Here is a 21,262-nt window from a genome sequence, read left to right on the forward strand (position 1 = left end):
AAATTAAAAATTAAAAGAATGTAGAAGTTTCTAGAACTTTGGTTAATCTATTCTACATTTAAACTTTAAGATATTTTAGAAGTCTACAAAGAGTAGCCACTAGCCAGAATTTGCTGAATTTTTATTATTTGTTTCTTTCTATAACCATTTTAAGCTATCAACATGTGTGTAAAATAATTTATTTAGTCTAGGTGACTACTCTGTGCCAATGGAAAGGCAGATCCGTTGTCTAAGGGGATTATTTTCTTCATATTTAACCAAGATTTAGAAGGTGAGAGGGCACGGAAGAGAAGGACTTGCATGACCTTTGCCTTCTTGCACTATCCTGTCTAGACCATTTAAATGCTTGAGTCAAAGTATCCTCTTTAAACAGTACAGGCTTTATTTAGACAATAAGCTGCTCAAGCCAGACAGGTTTATTATTTGCCTTCAGCATGATATGCACACTGGTTACAGCTGAAAATCAAAAGTACTTTTGAAGTAAGATCTATCAAAACAATACTGTAACATAAATATAAAAGTCAAAATTGAACCATAAAGTGAAAATCATTCAGTACTAAATCTTAAATATTTAGAAGGAAATAAGTAAAGATAACTAAAAAAAAAATAATCTTAACAGATATCTAACCAGCAAAATATATATTTGCTTCCTATCCCATGGAAATAACTAAAAATTCTGCAAATTTATCAGATTTAAAGGTTAACCATCCTCATTCTGATTTTTCCTTCATTTTTATTTACAGCTTTTACAAAATGACTTAGCTATTTTAATTACTTCTTTTAACTTGTGAAAGTATAAATCAGGACAGCTTTTGGACAGCAGTCTCTCAAACTTTTAAATATTTACTTAGCTAGTTGCTTAATCGGAAGGAAGCAGAAATTATGTTACCAACTTTACGCCAAAAAAAGTTTAACATAATTTGGAGTTAAGCACAATACGGCCCTGACACTAGTTTGCTGCCTTGTACCGGAAGGCATATAGCGTAGCAGAGGAAAAGAGCCTTGAGGCATTAGTGTAATCCACCAAGGTTAAAGTGGGAAAGCTAGAATGATTTAATACATTTTAAGCATTTTAAGCCCATAGTACAGTAAATGGTCCGTTGCTAGGAAGCAATCCTGACTAAAAATACAGCTCTTCTTAATATGCTGGCTTGGTGTCTAAAACATGCCAGAAACGGGTCTCTGAACTCACTGAAGGTGAGACCTCCTGTCCTTGAATAGAGACCCCAATTCACATTCACGAACGTCAGAACCTGAAGTGCTTCTAAACCTGGAGGTTATGTCTGACCAGGAAAAAGCAAGCTGAAATGATGGATGATCTTTACTAACAACTTGTCAGGAGTGTCCACACTGGGGGAACCATGGCAATAACTAACATCGCTTCAAAATTAGCAGATTTAAAGTTCTGATCCCCCACTCCAACCATGGATTGGCCACCCATGAAGGAAGAACTTCCCACCAGACACCTGAGACCCCCGGGACTGGCTGACTGCCTGGGGGCTTCCCTGAGGGGAACTGAGGGATGCGCTAAGCAGTCCCAAACCCCACCCTACATGCTATGATAAATTCCCATAAATAACCAGCATTTGCCCTGCTCCATGAAAACAAAAGCATTTGACTACCCTAATTTACAGCTGTAAACAGATGAAGCAATGCTTACTCATGCAAATTAAAAATTAAAACCCTCAGAAACAGAAAGCAGAATTTGGCAGTAAAAATGATGAGGAGTTCCAACCATTTAGCTAAAGAACTGACCAGTTCTCAAGTAATACTGGACCAGTAAGTTCAGTACCATTAGGGAACACAGTATGCCAGAACATGGCCTGCGAGGGATGAAAGTGCCGTGAATAACTTGGAAAATGGGAACTGAGCCCTTAGAGGAGGCTCTGGGTGAAGTTGCAGTTGTTACACTTTGTGCAAAAGATCCACTTACTCTCATTTTAGATAATTAAAAATATATTATTGGAAGAATAAAATAAATAACCCTAAGCATAGAATTGCAAAGGCATCACGAATTACTGTAAACAACTTGCAGACTTTGATCACAAAGTATTACACCTGTCTAATTTACAGTAAATCTTTACTGAATGCATTATTTAAGTAAATTGTTTCCAGTAGCTACATATTTTCTACATTGAGACAAGTAGAAATTGGTAACGGCCTTGAAAGAGCCAGTAAATAGTGTAGAGTAATTTTTTTTAATTACTAGATACATTTCCTATTAATAATTACTTTGTAATTCAACTTTATTTTTTGTCTTTTCACTCTACAGTCCTTTCTCCTTTCTAGGTGGTTTCCTGCTAGAAAGACCGATAGATAGGTTGGTTTTCACTCCAAAAAAAGGACTTCATTTACTTTACTACTGTAACCCAAGCAGCTGCAGCTCAATAGGCAGTTAAGGTGGAAAAGTTCAGACCTTTGGAATACTTTTTCTTTTTTTTTTTTCCCCACCTTAAATTAATTTATAATGGGAATCATTCACTGTCTCAAAGAGTGTGGGATCAGATCAAGGTCTTGTTGTCTTTCTGAGTCTTAAAAGTTAAGCCCTGACTCTAAACACTTTCTATTCTCCTTGAATTCTTTTCTGACTATGCTGGATGATGCAGAAGAGAGCTGGAATGCATCTGATGGCTTTGTAAGGCCCCAGCTCACAAACGGGCCTACTCCTTGTATGAGAAATGGCCCACCACAGATGCTAGCGGTTAGCTCAAGCCAGTTCAAAATAAAATTGCATTCCTGAATGTCCTTTACCCTCTGGTTGAAATGTCTTTGCTTTCATGGGCAGTCTCATTTTTCAGATTTTCAACAGGTTTATTATTTTTGCCTTAAACTCCTTTCCTTCTGCCTCAAATAGAGAAGAGCCTGACCACTCTCTTGAATGGGAACCAAGTTTGTCCCCATCCAAAGAGTAGATGAAAGTCTCTGTTATGTCCATAAACATTACATTTGGAGTCACACGCTTACCTCTTAGTAAACAGACCTTTGCGTCAGTGAGGTATAAAACTCTCCCTTTCCTCTACAATGCACACTTGGCATCTTTAGGGAGGAATCTTTTCTCTTTGGACTTTACATTCTCGGTCATTCTGCACATTATAGCCACACAAGATGTGAACATATATAACTAGGCTAATTTTTGTGTTAGCTTGATACAAATTCACAGCCGATATCCGAAATAATAGAAATCACTCATTTTGAAAGCACAATGGTTTTGAATGGTTTTTCCTCAACCTCCTCCTTTCAGTCAGGCACACTCATACAAGAAAAATCCTCTGAGAATGCATGCATTAAGTAGTTAATTATGGGCACATGCCCATAAGTCTGGTTTTAAAAGACCCTGATTTCAGTGAGAAACACTAAAGCAGTTTTAGCTGTCTAGACATGAGGACTTATCTACAGATTTTTACTAAATACACAGTTTGGCAAGTCTCAACACTTTCAACCTAAACTACAATTTTAACAGTGCCATTAGGTCTCTTATTAATGATTGATGGGCACCAAAACATAACATACTTCAGAGGTATTTTACCCTTTGTTTCCAAATATGTTTCACATTATTACCATTGTTAAAATTTATCTCCTCCTATGTAAATTACACCTGAAATAACTGCAGAAAGTTAACTTCCCTCTTTTTCACTCTATAATAAGATTTGGCCTTGAACCTTCAGTAGTTCAATTTTCTATGCAGATTTAGAACTGTAATACCATTCAATTGTAGCAACAATACAATGGTTAACCTAACTATCCAACAGCTATAAAACCACACTTCTAAAACCCACCAGTAAGACACTAGCACATTACAATATATCAAGAATAAATCAGCTACGAGTACTTTAAGAAGAGCCTGAGATCAAAAATAATCATACAACATTATAATTAACTAATCTGGAATGCCTGAGTTATTGCTAAAGAGGTTTTTCATTCCTTTTCCTTAAAAATGCAATATTTACAACAGAGTTTACGCCGTCACTAGGAGAACACCAGATATCAGAGCCAATGCATTCATTACTCATGACGTAACTGGCAGCATGAGGAGTTCCTTGAAAACTGTATACTACAAAAATACAGTAGTTTCCATTAGTGTGGGAACATACCACATTTCTCATAGGATTCAAAGTATTTCCCTTAGCAACAATAAATCTACAGAAAAAGATACAAGACAGTAGTTAAAAGCATTGGCTGCAAGTGAAAAGAAGTCCTTAATTCACTATCATGAGGTAGTCTAGCAGTGTTTAACTTGTGAACATGCAAAAATTACTCTAGTTTAATAGTTTAGACCAACTGGGTTTTGGATTTCAACATAATTGATTTATTTAATATTTTTTAAAGGAGGACATGTGCACATTTTCAGAATTTATTTTAGTTACAAACATGATTTCAAAGGAAAGTACTTCGAAAACAATCCAGATACTTTGTCCTTTGGAAGAGGTCACCTACAAAATGTCTCTTAAAATAATCTCTCTCCAAGCCACCAGGACATTAAGGGAAATTTACAGGAAAGGCTGCAATTGCAAAGCCACTTCTTCAAGTGTTTGAATCACCCATAAAAATAGTTCAAATTAAAACCCACATGCTTACTTGGATCTGATCACTTAGCATGTTGTTTTCCCACTAGCAGTTCAGATTTAGAAAGGTACCAGTGCCTCATTTACCCATCAATATGTGAAACTTTCTCTGTGACCACTGAACTGGTCATGCATGTAAAACAGTGCGCAGATAGCCCCATCAGTGCGGTGGTGTAAGGCCATATTACCTGGGCAACACTGTCAGACATACCAAAGTTGGGAAGTATTGGAAAAAAAACAGTGATTAAGGGAGGGCTGTTTATTTGGGTCAGAATGAGGGTGGGAAAGGAGAAGACCTGGGGAGAAGAGAAGGGAAAATCAGGGTTGTCAGATTGATGCAGTGACTGATGATCTTTGAGGGTGCTTATCAAGCAGCCCCAGACCTGTAGGTCAGGTCCTCCCACGGACAGCTTAGAACTCATGGTGCTGGGTAAAACAGCCATGCTGGTAAGCATGGGGACTGGATTTGCTTCAGACAGAGAAATATCCCCCCTCCTCACACCAACCTCCCTCCAGTCATGCACACCGGCTGAACAGTCCACTTGGGTTTCCTTCCATATCCTGCAGACCAGCACAGCCTGGCCACCCTACTTGGGTGACAGACACAGGGACTGCAGCCCAAGGGGTGCTACTAGATTGCTGGATTGCTGGAATTGCTGATATAAAATACATTTCCCATGGGTTCTGGAAAGGTGGGACTTTGGTTTTATTTATTTGAAAAGACTGCCAGTGCAACAGCATACAGTGGTGACTGACTGATCACGTGAGATCATCTGATGGAGAAAGACCCAGTAACACATGCATTCCTGTGCAGCCCACATTCCCAGCCATCCATAACACAGGTAAAAAGACTGAAATGCCAGCTCTGGTGACAGTGTAGAAAGATGTGTGACTGATGTTATCTTACTTATCAGAATTATAGCATAATTATACCTAGCATTGCCCTTGCACAGTTACACAGCACACAGAGGTTACATCAGGGTAGATTTACTGACTTCAATCAAACATTCAGAGATAATTTCTTACCCTTATATGATACCATTAAGCATGTGACAGAGCTGACAACACTTGAAATTATACTTGAAGAGTACAGTTTGTTCAGAAGAAAGTTGGAAAGTCACTTAAAAGATTTTGCTCTATTTTTGTGTCATTTTGCCAGGAACTAAAGAACACCGCTCCATTCTGCCCTGCCCCCTCTCCTGCCACGTTGTTGGCTGTAGCGCTGGGAACACTTTGAAATTTCTGGCTATCCAACACTTTTCAACTTATTCTTTATGTCAAAGCTCATAGAAGAACTCAATTAAGTTTATGAGCTTTTGTAAGTGACCTTGCAGAGCCCAGTTGTCAGCGTTGAAACAGCTAGCATACAGCTTGTTTAATTTCTGTTTACAATGGGAAAAATCTAACACAAGTCTCCATGATATATCAAGAAACATTTTACAATTAAATGACCCAAGAATTTGTCATAACCCTTAAAATGAAAACTACCTAAGTGAAACTAATTATATACATTAGTATTATATTAATACTACATTAATATCACATTAGTAATTTTTAACAGTTGAAAACATATTTTCATTTTTTACAAATTTTTTACATAATTTACAAAAATTATATGTTTTGTATTTTTCCCAAAAGAATACAATTTATCAGTTGCTGAATTGCAAAGCTGCTTTAACTGGCAAAGGGTGATTATATTTCTTCTTCCTCTACAAAAATCTGGTCCTGAAAATATGTTATTTTAAGAGGAAATGAATGAATGTTCTATAGTTATATTTTGCCTCGTTAGCTTTATTCTCTATTAATAATGCCTCCAAAGATTATCACTGTGTATTCATGCCTTCCAAGTATGGTATTCCATGCATTTACGCACACCAAGTACTACATAGTCCTGTTTTATCACTGTTCAGAAAGAGACTAGGTCATTAAATAAAACCTCAATTTCCTTACAATAAAATGTATAGTAAAAGTTAGAAAAAAGTGCACTCTTTCCTAAGAGAAAGAGATCAGAACCAAAAAGTTACTTGTCTGGTCTGTGAGAAATGTCATGGTATATGACCAACTACTGAGTCTGTAAAACAAGCTTTTCATGAGAAGAAGCGACAAGTTCTTGAACCTGGGGGTTGTATCGTGGTGCTTCTGCTGCATATTCATCTGTCTGCATTAAAGCAGAGTGCATCAACTGGCACTCTAATATCTGACAACTAACGAAGGCCAGAATTATGCCAAGGCATACCAGTAACATTCCATTTTCACCAATAGGCAGGAACAGCTCTAGGACTGGAATGAGATGATGGTTTATAAAGATGAAGCAGTTTTTCTGACCTGCCTTCTAGTAAGAAATAAATTAAGAGGTAGGTATCAACAGCTGAGACAACGTTGCTTTGATTTCCCTGTTCCTTTTGTGCTTTTGGGATTTCGTTCTGGTTTTCCTGATGCCTTTAGACATTCTTGCATCTTTAGGGATGAACTTCAAGGACAACTGAATGTCCCTTAGTAGTGAATGGCCCTTGTTAGCCAAAGAAAGAGTAAGCTAAAACTTCTGACACTTACAGTTTAACAGCAGGAAACCACACTGAGAAGTGCAGCAATAAAACAAAAAGTCTGTAAAATAATATATTGCATATTAGTGCACTCAAAGGACCCAACACAGCTACACACCCTTTTTTTTAATAACAGCATCCTCTCTTAGTCTTGGAGAGATTGTGTTCCTTAAATGCATCTCTCTTAAATTGTTAACTAGTCTTATTTCAAGAACATTTAATATTATTTGAAAATATTCTTCTTATTCAGAATAAGAGTACCTAGTGTACTAAACAGTGCTTTATGTCTTTCATGACCTTCTCTTTTGATTATTGTCTCCTATGGTGCATATGAATTCTTTATTCAACACAGGGTACATATAGAGGGAAATCTGATAGTAAAACCTCAAAATGACTGGAAGACTCAAGGGAAACCTTATTAAAAAAATGCAATTCAGTCTTTGCCACAGGGCAGATTTCAAATAGGAAGCAAGTCTTCCAGTGGAAGAAAAAGCCCCAAACCTGCAAGTGTTTAACACAGATGAGCCCTGCAATAAAGTAATTCACACCTGAAGAATATGGTGCTGGTTTGGAATGTTGAATATGCAAACACTGAGGTGTTACTTGCAAAGCACCTCCTATTATTTTCTAAAAATTCTGAATATAACAAGGTATTATTATAGTAACGATCAAAGTTCCTGTTGAAGCCTACCAAATTCAATTTACTTAATAAATTTCTCCCAGAGTTGGTTATGAATATTTTGCATTCAAGAAACAGGTTCTACAATGTGGCAGAAGTCTCAGAGCGGAATGTGCCCTGAAGAGTGGCCAGGACACGCTGCAATGAGCAAACAGCATTTGTCCTGGAAACAGGGCACAAATTCAATATGCTGGATGTATCCAAGAGAACTGAATCTATCATAGTAGCCATATACTTATTTACTGATGCAAAAATGACGCAAAGGAAATTAAGAAGCAGAGACAGCAGGGAGTCAGACCTAAAGGCAATCCCTTAGGCCTCTGCTGAGAAGGCATCACTGACAGGCTCTAGGCACAGGTCTGGATTTTTCAGTTCTTGAAACCTAAAGCTTTTACAGCTGTATTTTCTTCTTTGCTGTTTTTTCAGGGCGAATTATTTTGAATCCCTAACGTCTTTTGAATTTCTTCTTTCATTACCATAATATTTTCACTTGTGATTAAAAGCATTTAGAAATCACATACAATGGAAGAGAGAAATGTTTATTGCCACTGCATTTCTTGGGAACATAATATGCTTCCACATATGTAACTTCTTCACATGTTATTTGTACATCTATTTTTTTCTGTTTGATATACCTTTGCATATCATTGTACAAATTTATCTAGTCTAGTAATCAAATGTTATATTCTGTGTTAACAAGTGATTGTGCTGTTTTCATTCTATAGAAGATGTCTTACACCTCAAGAAGCAACAAATAACACTTCCTAGTAACTAGGTAAGTATATTCTTGATGATCATTCAGAGAGAGTATGGTAACTGTTGCTTTTTTTTTTATTGTGGTAATTTTTAGCATAGTTCTATCTACGACAATAAATAATAAAAATGCATACTTAACTTAGTTTAGTTTTCTGCAGAGTACTACATTCAGGTTGACTCTAAATACCCAAAACTAATTTCCACATGGGAAATCCTGTTCTTGGCTTCCTTCAAGAACAGGCTACCTAATGCATATGGAACTTAGGAAGGCTTTCAGTGTAATCAGTAGCCCTTAAGAACTTGGTATAAAATACTTAATGGCTAGACACAAATATTTTCTTATGAATGAGTATAAACAGACCAGTTTGAGCATATAAATACTAAATTTCCATGAAATTCTGACCAACTGTATCCAAAGCTTATTGACTAAAATACGGACACATTTATTCAATATTTCTGATGACCCTTTCTTACTGTACGCATAATTTTTGTTCAGCATTACACATTACTTGAAGGACAGTACAACAATAGTATACAATAATTGCAGGACATTACAAAATCTATACACAAGCAGATCTCCAGCTGAAATTGAGTAACTGTGAGGAGCACAAGTATTTTTAAAAGGGAGCAAGATGAATCCGAACAGAAAATTATACAGCCTTAACCTACAGAGCTACTATGTTCAACACAACTTTTCTGTATCATCTAGAACATTAATCAAACACGAAAAGGTTAAAAATTCCCCATCATTCTTAGTTTTTACAGAGTCTTCCTATGTATGGTCTCAGTCCACCAGCTGATCTTTTTTCTCCCTTTCTATTTCCCTTGGCTACTGTATTTTTTTGAATAATTCTCCCAATAATGCACTGATGATTTGAGTAAAGAACTCATAAATGCTTATGCAGTTACATGTTTAAATTTGTCATGCATCACTGGAAAACTAAACCATTTACACTTTATACACTCTGGGCCCATTTATGCCTCTAGAAATGCAAGATATATCTGGCAATATGTCATAAATGGCAACCTCAGTCAGCTTTAATCTTTGCAATTCAAATACAGGAAAATCACATCACAGATTTATATCGCCAGCTTCTTCAATTTCAGTAGTGGCAAAAAAACTTAGAAAAGAAAAAGGGAAATAACAGCAGTAATAACTAACCCACCGAAATATACGACTGGTATTCCTGTATCCAGATGAAAATGTCAAAGGCCAGTACAAACATTACTGTGAAAAACAAGCATAATTTCCTTTCATTCCCAGATTCTTCTGTAATTTCACCTTCTACTTTACCTCAGACAACATTACCTTCAAAGTCAGGTTTGTATTTTTTCCTACACTCTCCTCTATCCCAGAATAAACTGAAGGTCTCTAAAAATTTCTCTTCGTCAAGACAGTTCAAGGCAGCTCAAATCGATTGTGACTGGGTCAGCTGGTAACTTCTGCCTTTTTATTAACTCTTGATAGTGGAAAAAAACCCTAAAGTTTACATCTTAAGAAGGGGAAACCTCATTCCTCTTACCTTCCCTGTTACATGTGCGTGGATACAAAAGCCTGTAGAGATTAGAAGTAGCAATTAGGCATCTGTGGTAAGGCTTATGTATGCTACTACACACTATTAAGAAAAAACACCATAGGAAAGTGAACTTCTCATTACAGTATGAAGTCAGTCAACAACTTTCTACCTTTAACATGAATTATCCTCCAGCTTCTTTAAAATTGCTGCCTGGTAGTTAATGAACTCAGCACACTGCACATAAAGATGAAGTGCTAAAATTAATTATAGGTTCCAATTTGGAATGTTTGTTCAAATATGACTGCTTAATGTTAAAGATCAAGTAATCTGCCTGAGTCAAGCAGTGTTATCAACAGGGGTTATCACCCAGATCCAGCCCAGCCTCCCAGTACCAGCAGACTGATACCTTGCATATGCAGGCTACTACTGCCTACAGAAACTGCCATCAGTGCAACTCTGTTTGCTGGTACAGCCCAGCTGCTTTAAGGATGTGAGCAGAATCCTGGTTCCCCTGGCTCAAGGGAAAACCTTCAGAAATTTCAAGGGAAGGAAGACCTCTAGCTTACAGCAGACTACTTTTAACTTCTGCATGCCCTGATGTCCTTTTTGCTGATTGGATTATGCATGTATCTCAAACCCAAATCAGTGGGAATTACACTGATAAATAAGGACAAGAAAAACCAGAGGAGAGGATAATATGTAATTAAACTTTTTGCCTTTTGTTTCCTGGTGCTTTGAATCCCCTGAACTTTCTGTAGCACACCACTTGAGTCCTGTGCAAGCAAAGGAAGACAATCTGGCAGCTGCAGGAGCTTTCCCACAGGTTTGCCTCTGAAGGATGGAGGCAACCCAGGCCTGCCTCTATTAACAGGAAAAAAACTGGGCTGCCAGTGGAGAGAGCCAAAGTCCTCATCAGAACTTCACTGAGGAAGCTTGCTCTATCACCAAAGAATGCTCAGAGCTCTCTGCAATAGAAACTGAGGACTTGATAACAACCAGAAAGAAAGCAAATGGCACTGTCATTTCAGTCCGTGATTACTGGACAGAAGGAGTACCACATTAACACATTACTTATGCCACGACAGAATCAAAACAGCATCCTGCTGATTTACTGAAAAGAAATATAACAAACATGAGATTTTTTTCTTTTTGTTTTGTTGGTTGGTTATGGGGATTTTTGCCAATAATGGTGTGTTTCAGCCAAAAATATCTACAGCTGTTTCAGCTATGTCGGTCTTTAAATGTCAAAAGCCATGATTTATCGAAGGATGAAGTCCTCCATGCAAACCAGGGTTGCGTAATCAATTGTTTCTTGTGCCATAGACTACTCCCATTACTGCATGGATGCATCTTTAAGCCCACAGGGATACTGCTGCAGTCAGCAGTTCTCAACTTACACCTTCCATCAGATCCTTGTCTACCCTCTTTCAATAACATCTTAAAAAAGCCCTATAAAATGCACAATATCTTTATTATTGTTCCACAGGTAGGTGACATTTCCATCTTTAGTATTTCCTGACTAAATCCACTTTCACAGTCTCTTCACAAGATCGATACTAATCCAAACCAGAGTAATAGCATGCCTGTAAATAGCAAGTGCTTCTATCTAAGCTTTCCTCTCATCCACGTACCCCGAGAACCTGAAACAAAAAGAACTCATCCGAGGGGACCTTTTGTCCCCTCTGTTAGAAACACAGCGAATTTCATTTGTATTATCATTATCGTCAATATTTCAGGGTAAACCCATGCTCAGATAATTTTCCAATTATTTTGAAGCTTTTTCCACTGTCTATTCTTCAAATTACTTGTTTAATTTCCTATTTTCAAGTTGACCCCAAATGCAGACACAAAAATAGAACTCAATGTAACCACACCATCCTCTTGGTGTTTCTGCATTTGTTTAATCCTTCCTTTCCAATACTATCACATCTCTTAAGATTCAAAGCTCTAGTTTGTCTTTCCCTTTATCTCCCTTTTCTCCCTTATAATTGTATCTTCTCTCCTTTTCTCTTTCACCATTTAATCCTCCATTTTTTTTCAAGTTACTCCATATTTCAAGAATTTCCAGATAAATACAACTGAACTATTCTTTACATTTTCCACAGATATCCCATCCTTTCTTGAAACATTCTGAGCTGGAACAAGCATATTTCACTATTTACATCCCATTTTTCTTCTTTCATTCCTCACTTTCTGTACCACTATAACACTATGTGTGCCACCATGTAACTTCTTAAGTAATAAAGTGAGATATAAATATCAGACCTTTTTACTAGCTCAGGGAATTTACCAGGAATTGTAATTTAGTTAATTACATAAAAGTCAGTCTTCCTCCTCTGTAAATTCCACTCCTTGGAATTTGAGTGATACCAGGTGTGTGACAAAGAGCGTTAATAAGTAAGAGGACAGAGATAATGGATACTTTGCAGTCAAGAAGATTTCTTTCTTGAATACCAACAATGACGACTCAATTTAAATATTAATAAAGGCAGAAACACACTGTGTATGCACTCTTAAGCATCCTTACTTATGGTAATAGCAATGCAGCAAATTTCCTTCCCACCCAAACTTGTCTTTTCAGGGAAGAAGAGTTACTCTACCGAAGCGGCACAGAGACTTTGTTCTTTTTTTGTAGTGGGTACCACAATCTACAACTCCTGAGAACAGAGCAGAGCAGGAGGCTCCAAGCCTTTCAGCTAAAGAGCTAGAATTATTTTTGGGTAACTGTGGCTCAATGACCTTTCTATTCAGTAGGTTGCCTTGGCGTGGAGTCAAGGTTTGCAGCCCTCCAGCAGGGCTTGTACAGCTCCAAAGGGCAGTGGATGTCTGGATAGGAAAATATCTCGAACTCTGTAAGGTCATGCTGATTACATCAGGTACAAAATTAAATGTCTTTCACAGAATACTTAAAAAGTGTTCACTCCTGTAATATACGAGTATAACAGACTGGCTAAACAGTTTACAGGAAATATAGGGAAAAAAACCTTTCATTAATAGGCATAAAGCAGTATTTTGAAGATCCTATGGTACTTTCATATTTCAAATTTGGAAGTTCCTTTAAGCTCAAATCTCACCATAATTTGCTGCTTGGGTAAAAAACACAGTTTACAAACCCCCACCATGTCCCATAGCTGCATTTATTGTAATCTCCTGGCTTTTTCACAGGTGTAGGTCCTACTGCAGTTTTCCCAGAGCTCAAGGACAGGATTGCTTCTATCTACATAAAGTAACAAACAATAAATTTGCTTCCATAGGAAATAAAAATTCCATTCATGTACACAGGAGTCAATTTTTTTAAAAAAATATTCCATTAGGGATAATTAAATGGGTGCATTTTGCAAATCAAATATTAAAAAAAAGCAAGGCATTAGATGATAAACAGATTTTACATTCAACTTGTCTAGGTCGGCCTTAGTTCTTCCCAGTAACTTTCAGGAAGATTCACATGTGGCAGCACCAACAGCCTTTAGAGAGATAAGTGAAAATATTCTCTAAGTAATTTAAAACTAAAGTCACTGCAGCTCCCCCATGGCCATTTATTGAACTTAAAAAGCCACACATCTTGTGCCTAAGTGGCCAACACTCCTCAAGACTGCATGCAGAAAACCAAGGCTTTAATTCACATGTCTGGAAACCCCAGAGCCTGTATTAAAGCCATGCAGATCTATCAAAAAGAATCTACAGAGCTTTTAGGGAAGAAACAATCCACTAAGTTGTTGATTCCTCAGGTCTTTAAAGACATGAGAAATTAATTTCTCAGCCTTTCTATTTCTGAGGTGAGGATCTTTGCAGCAGCCAGGGGTCTGTCAGACACAGTGGTGCAAAATGTTGGCAAATGTCCCAGAAGCTGCCTAGGTTTTAAATACTGTAGCAGGGTTTTTTCACAGGGGAAGGCACCCAGGTACACCTTAAAGGGGAAATACAAAATATGCAGGTAGCAGTCTTTCGTACAAAGATACACCGGCATGGCGTGGTTTCTGTCCTTAGGAACTTGTATGCTAAAGACACAAGGATCAAATACCAACTTTAATTACAGAAAAACATAAAATTAGCAAACACACTGATTCAGCAAAGTGGTTGACCAGTCTTCAGTTTTAAGCACATGAGAAATTTCAGCAGATGTTGAGTGCTTTGCTATATTATAGCCAATTTTTTTTTTCTTTTTTGCACTCATCCTTGTGATTCGGACTTGGACCTCATATTTTCACTGAGTTTGCACAAAGGTCAAGATCAAATTACCAGACAGATAAAACTTCCAGAGTCAAATAGTAGATTTTCAGGGAGTTCAAGATAATCTCCACTTGTTGGGATTTAAACCAAGTGATACTTTGAGCAGGTATCTGATCCTGTAAGGTGCCTTTGTACTTCATTGCAGGTTATGTTGGGTTTTCAAAACATTAGAGCACACACACAAAAAAATAATCACTTTTGTGTTCTGAAAAATTCTCATTACTTGCTTTAAACATCCTCAGTGCAATAGCTATTCTGATATTATTATTTTTAAAGTTAAAATACTAGGCACAAAATTATCTTTGTATTTACTAAGGAAATCATACCTTCCATCACTTAGCAGTGAATAATGTTAATATTACATTGTCAAAGAGTGATTAAGTGATTAAACACCCCCTCCCCACCCTTCCAGAAACCCAAAGGGAAAGAGGTGAATGCAAGAATTACATAAACCTATCTCCATCTTTTTATAGAACTATGATTGTGTTCCTTTTGCTCTCTGTGTCTCAAACAGATATCTAGTCATAACCATCAACTACTAACAGAATATACTTAATTCAAAATTAAGTCAGAAATCCTTACAAATCTCTTTTGCAGGTTTATTTATTTATTTATTTTTGAAGGGGGGAAAGGTTACATAAAGTAGAAGTAATCCCAAAAGCTACAGTTGTTTGGATGCTGCATCTGTTTCTTTATATAGCATGCAATTGCAATCATGTAAATTGCCATTTTTGCACTTGAATTTTCAAATCAGGTTATAGTTTATACATTTCACATGTGCAACTATGGGTTTAGTGAAACAATTAAAGGTCATTAATGTCTGCAACACAGGGCTATGACATGATAGAAGAACTCTGTACCAATCATTCAATTGAAATTATTAACAAAATTTACTATTTTCATGACATAGTATATCTATTTCCTTTCATTTGCAAGCTGGTAGTGAAAGTATGGAGGAGGAGAGAGGTCTTTTTTTTTTTTATTCTTGGTGATTACTCCACAATGCAAAACTATGGGTAAGAGTCAGTACCTTGGCGTTCTCCAACATAATCCCCAGAAACAGCTATTTTAAATGCCTAAACCTGTAGACAATCACAGCTGCAAACATACAAGATTTCTACCTCCAGGAAGACACACTGTGTATGTGAGCAGTTTATCCCCCAGTACCTAAGTTGGGGGATACAAACATTTATCAACTTCAACTATATACTAACACAACCTGCTTCATGGGCACACATAAATTTCTAAGTGACCTGAACCAACACTTGTTCATAGCTATTAATCACTGACCAGTCACAGGGAAGGGAAGGTATCTGTATCCTCACGTCCCTTATTCCCAAACAACCCCAGTACTGTAGAAAACGTAATGAAATTACAGGCAGCACTGTTGGGGCAAGATCTGGGGCTCAGGGAGGTCACTGAGGAAGCCCTAAAGCTATCTACTGAGCAGTCACCAGCATGCCCAAGTCTCTGCGTGGAACTGGGGTTTGAGGATATTCTGCTTGCTTGGTAAAGCAGGCTGTGCACTAGCAGTGTTATATAATCATACATGATGGGGGTCAGGAAAGGGCAATGTTACTTACTCTGGAATTATATTTCATGGCTTACCTTATTCCCCAACAGGGAATCCTAGTTTCTGACACAGAAATAATGTATAAGGACAACACAGCAATGTATTTTCTTAGTAAAAAAGAAAAAAGTCAACAGAAAAGACACTTAACGCAGACTCCCTCATCCCACTGCGTGTTAAAACTTATTACAAAGTACTGAAACAATTACTGGGACTTTTTCAATAAGGTTTGAAGGTGTGGATATACTACACACAAGAATACCTACAGTCACAAATCCTTGAAATATATAAATCCAGAAATTAAAACATAATCAAAAATTAAAATAATTAATCCTCTTTAGATCTTTAAACCTTATGCTTAAGGCCTTTATTCTGCACCCTGAAAGCTACACCAGTTTTGCAATCGATTTAAAAAGTATGGAGCACAAACCCTTTACCAGTATTGGTGAAAAGTATGTATCAAAACCAAGGTGGAAATCTATAATTTTAGTATTTCCAAATACAGTTCCTTCAAAATACAGGCGTACCAATGAACAGATTTTTTATTTTTCTTAATTCTTAGAAAAAAAATAAATAATTATGGCATTTAAACACTTCCAATTTTTTCATCTACCTTACACCTCAGTCTATGTAAGTTTGTACTTCTACATATAGAAATAGAGAAGCATATTCACATGTATCTGAAAAAATGCATATTGATATAAACTTTGTTCATCCTTTTATACTTACCCAGGACACATTTTTAGCCTTGGGTGTTTTTAGCATGGCAACATGCAATGCTGAGACGACCAATAACAGCCCCACCAGCATGGAAAGTCAGATGGAGGGGTAGTCCAGGTGCCTCTATTACCCTAGGGTGTGCAGTCCCTTAGCCTGGCTGACACAGGCACACTGAGCATGTGGTCAGGTAACAATAAAAAAAGTCATTTTTCTTCCTGATGTACACTCCAGTCAAACAGAGACAAATCTTTGCAAAATATCTGTCTTCAGTAGCAGTTGCCTGTATTTCTGTATATCCATGAAATCCAGAGTTGGCTTTTCTCTTGGGCAAGTTAAAACCGAAAGTCAAAAGGACCCACTCTCACAGACACTTCACCCTTCCGCTGGGAAAATGCAGAGCCCAGTTACCCACGGAGCTTCCACCCAAGCACCAAGCTTGCAGGAGAACGAAGCCCAACACTGGAAGCCACTTGCCTTCAGAGGATGTCGGAGGCACCCGGCTGCTGGCTGCACCGTTTAACTGCTGCTGTGCCTGAATATTTCAGGACCCTAGGATCTTCTGAGCAATAAAGAGGCTTAGGATCTCAGTGTCAATAAATAATGCATGTCAACAGGTCACACAGGTACCTGTTGTGCCGAGCACACCTGTGGTGTGGCAGCTGCTGCTCCAGTCCCACAGAGAGCACCTGTTGTCCTAGCACCCTGCCGCAGCACTGAGCACACCTGCCAGCACAGACACGCGTCCCAGAAGGAGAAGCAAGAGCAGAAAAACACTGTCCCTGCTCATTTCTCTTTGTTCCTCTGCCCTTCTGTCCCTTTACTTTTACCTCCTGTCAATCTAGATTACCAGAGCAGATCCAGGCTAAATTTTGCAACTATCAGTAGTGATTAGAGAGAGTTGATTGAAATCGGATTATACAGGAAGACCTCTGCTTCCTCACTCAGCACGCGGGCCAGTACCATTTGCAAAATACTTATGCTTCACCGCACAGTATAACAGCATTTGGAACAGTCCGTTTTAAGAGAAACAGTACAGTGAAAACGAGCTAGACTGTGCTGTCTTTAAAGAGAGAAAGGGGAAAAGGATACTGGTTTTAATAGCTGCAGGAAGTTCCAGGGGAATGTTTCAAACCATTTCCTGATGGACGAGTTTGCTGGAGTCTCATGAATTCACCAGGAAGCATGGTGTATCAAAGAGGGGCACTATGTACCTGAAGTGCTCAGTATACCTGGTTGCTGCTCCTCAAATATGGATCCAGTACAAGTATCACTGTGTGGCATCTAAGCACTGAACTTGTGACAAGTACCACCCTTCCCCAGGGTAACACCTGCAAATCCTGCTGCTGGGATCTTTTCAAAACCGTATCATTAAATGTATGAGAAAATGACCTGCCTGAACTATATTCAGATATATATATATATTCATTTATTTAAACACAAACATGAGCTATCAAGTTAAAAAGTAGGACATATTATAAAATCACAGTGCCATCATAAAACTGTGGTATTGAATCTTGAAAAGAAGAAAACAGTGATTAAAATACAAAAGGAGACTGATGGAACAAAGGAAGTGAGGGGGCGAGATGATAAAAAACAATGAAAAATGTGCAACATTCAGTTAAGTCCAGCTGACAGACACTGTGAATGTTAACACAGAGATGCAGTCTGCATTACAACACACCATTTTTCTAGGACTTCCTAAATAATAACTTAATATTATCTACTTACGATACAGACCTAGATTATGCTCCAAGCATCATCTGTCACTTTACACTCATTATTTAATGTATTTGTGTAAATGCAATGAGGTCATGCTTTCACAAATTCAGCGTGTGGCTGGTCCATAATTTGTTTGCAGGTATTGAAGTAATATTAAGATCTTTTCCCAGATGACAGCATAAACTTTTTATTTTGTTAAAAGAAGCTCTAGAAACCATTTACCCTGATTGGGACAGACAGAAAAGCAAAATACATGTATTTTTCAGTGGAAATAACCATCCAATTTCAAAATAATTACAGTCTTCTGCAGATTTCTAGTCCACACTGAAGGTAACTGGAACAAGTCTGGTGCACTCTGCTTTGCATATGCTGGCATGAAGGCTTGTATGCACAGTTTTTCAATGGATTCCCCTATTTCTAAGCCCACCCAGTCTCATGGAGCTGAAACATTATCCGTTAGTGACATACTGGTAGCTTTAACTTGAAGAATCTGTAGACCTTGATTCATATCTAGGAAATCAGCAGCTAAAAAAACTCAAGAAGTGGATGAAGTAGAACCATCTATTTGAGACAGCATGAATTACTGGGTAGTTTAACTGTAAGATTTTCATTTAAGACAAACATCATTATTCTACTGTAGATTTAAATATAATCTAGTAGGCAGAAATCCTGCCAGAGTTAAGGAAAAGTAATTCACTTCTGGAAAAAAAAATAAATCAAAGAATGCAACTATTAAATTTTGTCTATATTTGAAAAAAAAAAAAAAAGTTTAGCCTTTTCAAAAATACTGACATTTAGAATACTTTGGATATTACAGAACAAAATTTTGCAACACTGTACTACTGTATGTTGGCAGCCTTACATCAGGACATAGGTTCTATAAATCACAGGTCAACACACATTCCAGGGAAGAGAATGTTAGAACACAGCAGGTGGAACTTGCTTACTTCAGTGAAGCTCAAAGTTGTACATGTATTTGTATCCCCAAATTACAGTAGTACTTTTCATGTCATCCTTTAAACAAGGAGACCATTTATGAAATACATATATTTTGAAAGTTTCAGTGAAAACTACAAGGATGAACATTAAAATACAAGGTCATGTACGTTCTTCTATGAATTGCATAATCCACCCATGTAGGAAAATGTCAAGATTCATATAGTTATATGCACACCTGTATCTATCTTCCTAAACTATGCAGCACTTTTGGGTTAAATAGACTCTCCAAAATCTTGTAACTGTTCTCTCATACAACATCCAAAATAACTTTACTCAGTCTCAGAACAGCTCTGGCATTGATTTTCACCAGTGAGGCAAACTGTTCTTGGATTAATCTTTACTTGAATTAAAAAAGACACCTATTATCCCCTTTGTTGTTCATGCTGACTACAGAATTGCTTGCCAACAAGCCATTAACCAGTCACTCATGATGTACCAGGTTAACAGATGCACAATGGCAAACAGAAGCTCAGCATTTATGCAGCTTCCCTAAGATGATTTTCCCATCTGGACAAGCTGCTGCATCACTGGGAAAAGGTTTATTCAAACATCTAATATGTCAACTTCTGACTGAAACAAGTCAGAGGAAATACCTACGGTTCAGTCCTAATCAGAGAAATACTTCATACTGACAATGGTTTATCTTTTCATAGAGAAAAGATTTTTTATATTTGCTGTATGAAAAGATAAATATTCCCTGTCCTGAGAAAGAAACTATAAATTTTAGAAACTGATACTGAAAGGCAGAAAGAGTAAAAATTCTCTGAGGTAGCAGTGTAATTAAAGATGGCCAAATAAAGGCCTCCCCCTTCAAAAAAACCCAACAAACAAACCTGAAAAATGCGTAAGCCACAGATGGCAATGCATAAGCAATAGTTTTAAAGGCATAAAATGCCATAGAACAAAGCCTGTGAGTTCAAATTGTCTGGAGACAATAAAATACAAGTCAATCTTGAACACTCTAGCACTGCTTACGGATTGGAACTGCTTTCCACTCATCACTGACACATAATCAGGAAAAGCTTCTTAGGTCATGCTTTTGTTCCTGTTAGAGGCATATACTTAAACACATGCAATCTGACTTCAATACCAATGAAGACTATGGGGGGTTTTATCCATTCATTTCTATTGAAACATTTCTAATCTAATGTGTGCTCCTCACCAAAGACAAAAGTGTGTATGTTATGAATAACTGCGTGCTATAGATCTCTGTACCTTCTCTTAGTATCACTACAACAGACCTCCGATAAAATATAAATTACTTCTGTGAGATGAATAGGTTATCTTATATATGGTTTTGTTAAGAGTAGGAAACTGCCACTGACATTCTTTTTTCATAGCAACAAAATATTTCTTATATACGGTATTTATAGTACGCATGCATATTTATTGATATATATGTTACACAGGCAAATATTGTAACAGAATTCCCACATTGATATCAATTTATTATTTCCCTCTATCTGACTTGGACCATAAAATTATAAGATACATGCAAGTAATAAAGTAAAAAAAGGCCGCAAAGAACATTATTAGTTCAGGGAGGAACAAAACAGATGAATAGAACAGAAATAAATGCAAAGGAGATTTCAGTGCCGTTCTGCAACAAGTTAACACAGAAAAATAACCTCAGAAGCTAATTTGCTTTCCACTAACTGAGACTCAAGCAGATATATTAACTGTCAACACTTGTTTCATTATTATGTCATTATTCTCTGTCATTCCCCCAACTCCAATGGAGTGAAACTAATAAACTGATGTCAGCAAGAGACAGCTGAGGCACCCTAAACAGACTTGAACCTGTGGTGTTTGTGATCTTTGCTGAATCCACACTACGGACAATATACAATTGATAAAGGAACTGGGCTGAGAAAAGCCTGTCTAAAGCTGATTCCTGGCAATAGCGGGCCCTAAAGAGTACAAATTCCATTTTAATCCTGGGAAGGGGAAGAAATGGCACAAACCAG

The 21,262-nt window shown here is 37.4% G+C and overlaps 1 protein-coding gene across 5 annotated transcripts in view; it reads right to left on the reverse strand.

Annotated features, from left to right (window-relative positions):
- Positions 1–21,262, reverse strand: part of CACNB2 (calcium voltage-gated channel auxiliary subunit beta 2) — a 255,148-nt gene that overhangs the window by 145,039 nt on the left and 88,847 nt on the right. Inside the window, exon 1 of one of the 5 annotated variants that reach the window (XM_027800534.2) lies at positions 16,587–17,375. The exons of the other annotated variants lie outside the window; for them this stretch is intronic. Within the exon in view, the coding sequence (XP_027656335.1) occupies positions 16,587–16,667 (81 nt within the window). The 5' untranslated portion in view covers positions 16,668–17,375. Of the gene's footprint in view, positions 1–16,586; positions 17,376–21,262 lie in introns of those variants that run through there. 5 annotated transcript variants of the gene reach the window in all.

This window comes from Falco cherrug, chromosome 4 (genome assembly GCF_023634085.1).
Source record: "Falco cherrug isolate bFalChe1 chromosome 4, bFalChe1.pri, whole genome shotgun sequence".
Classification (NCBI taxonomy): Eukaryota; Metazoa; Chordata; class Aves; order Falconiformes; family Falconidae; genus Falco; species Falco cherrug.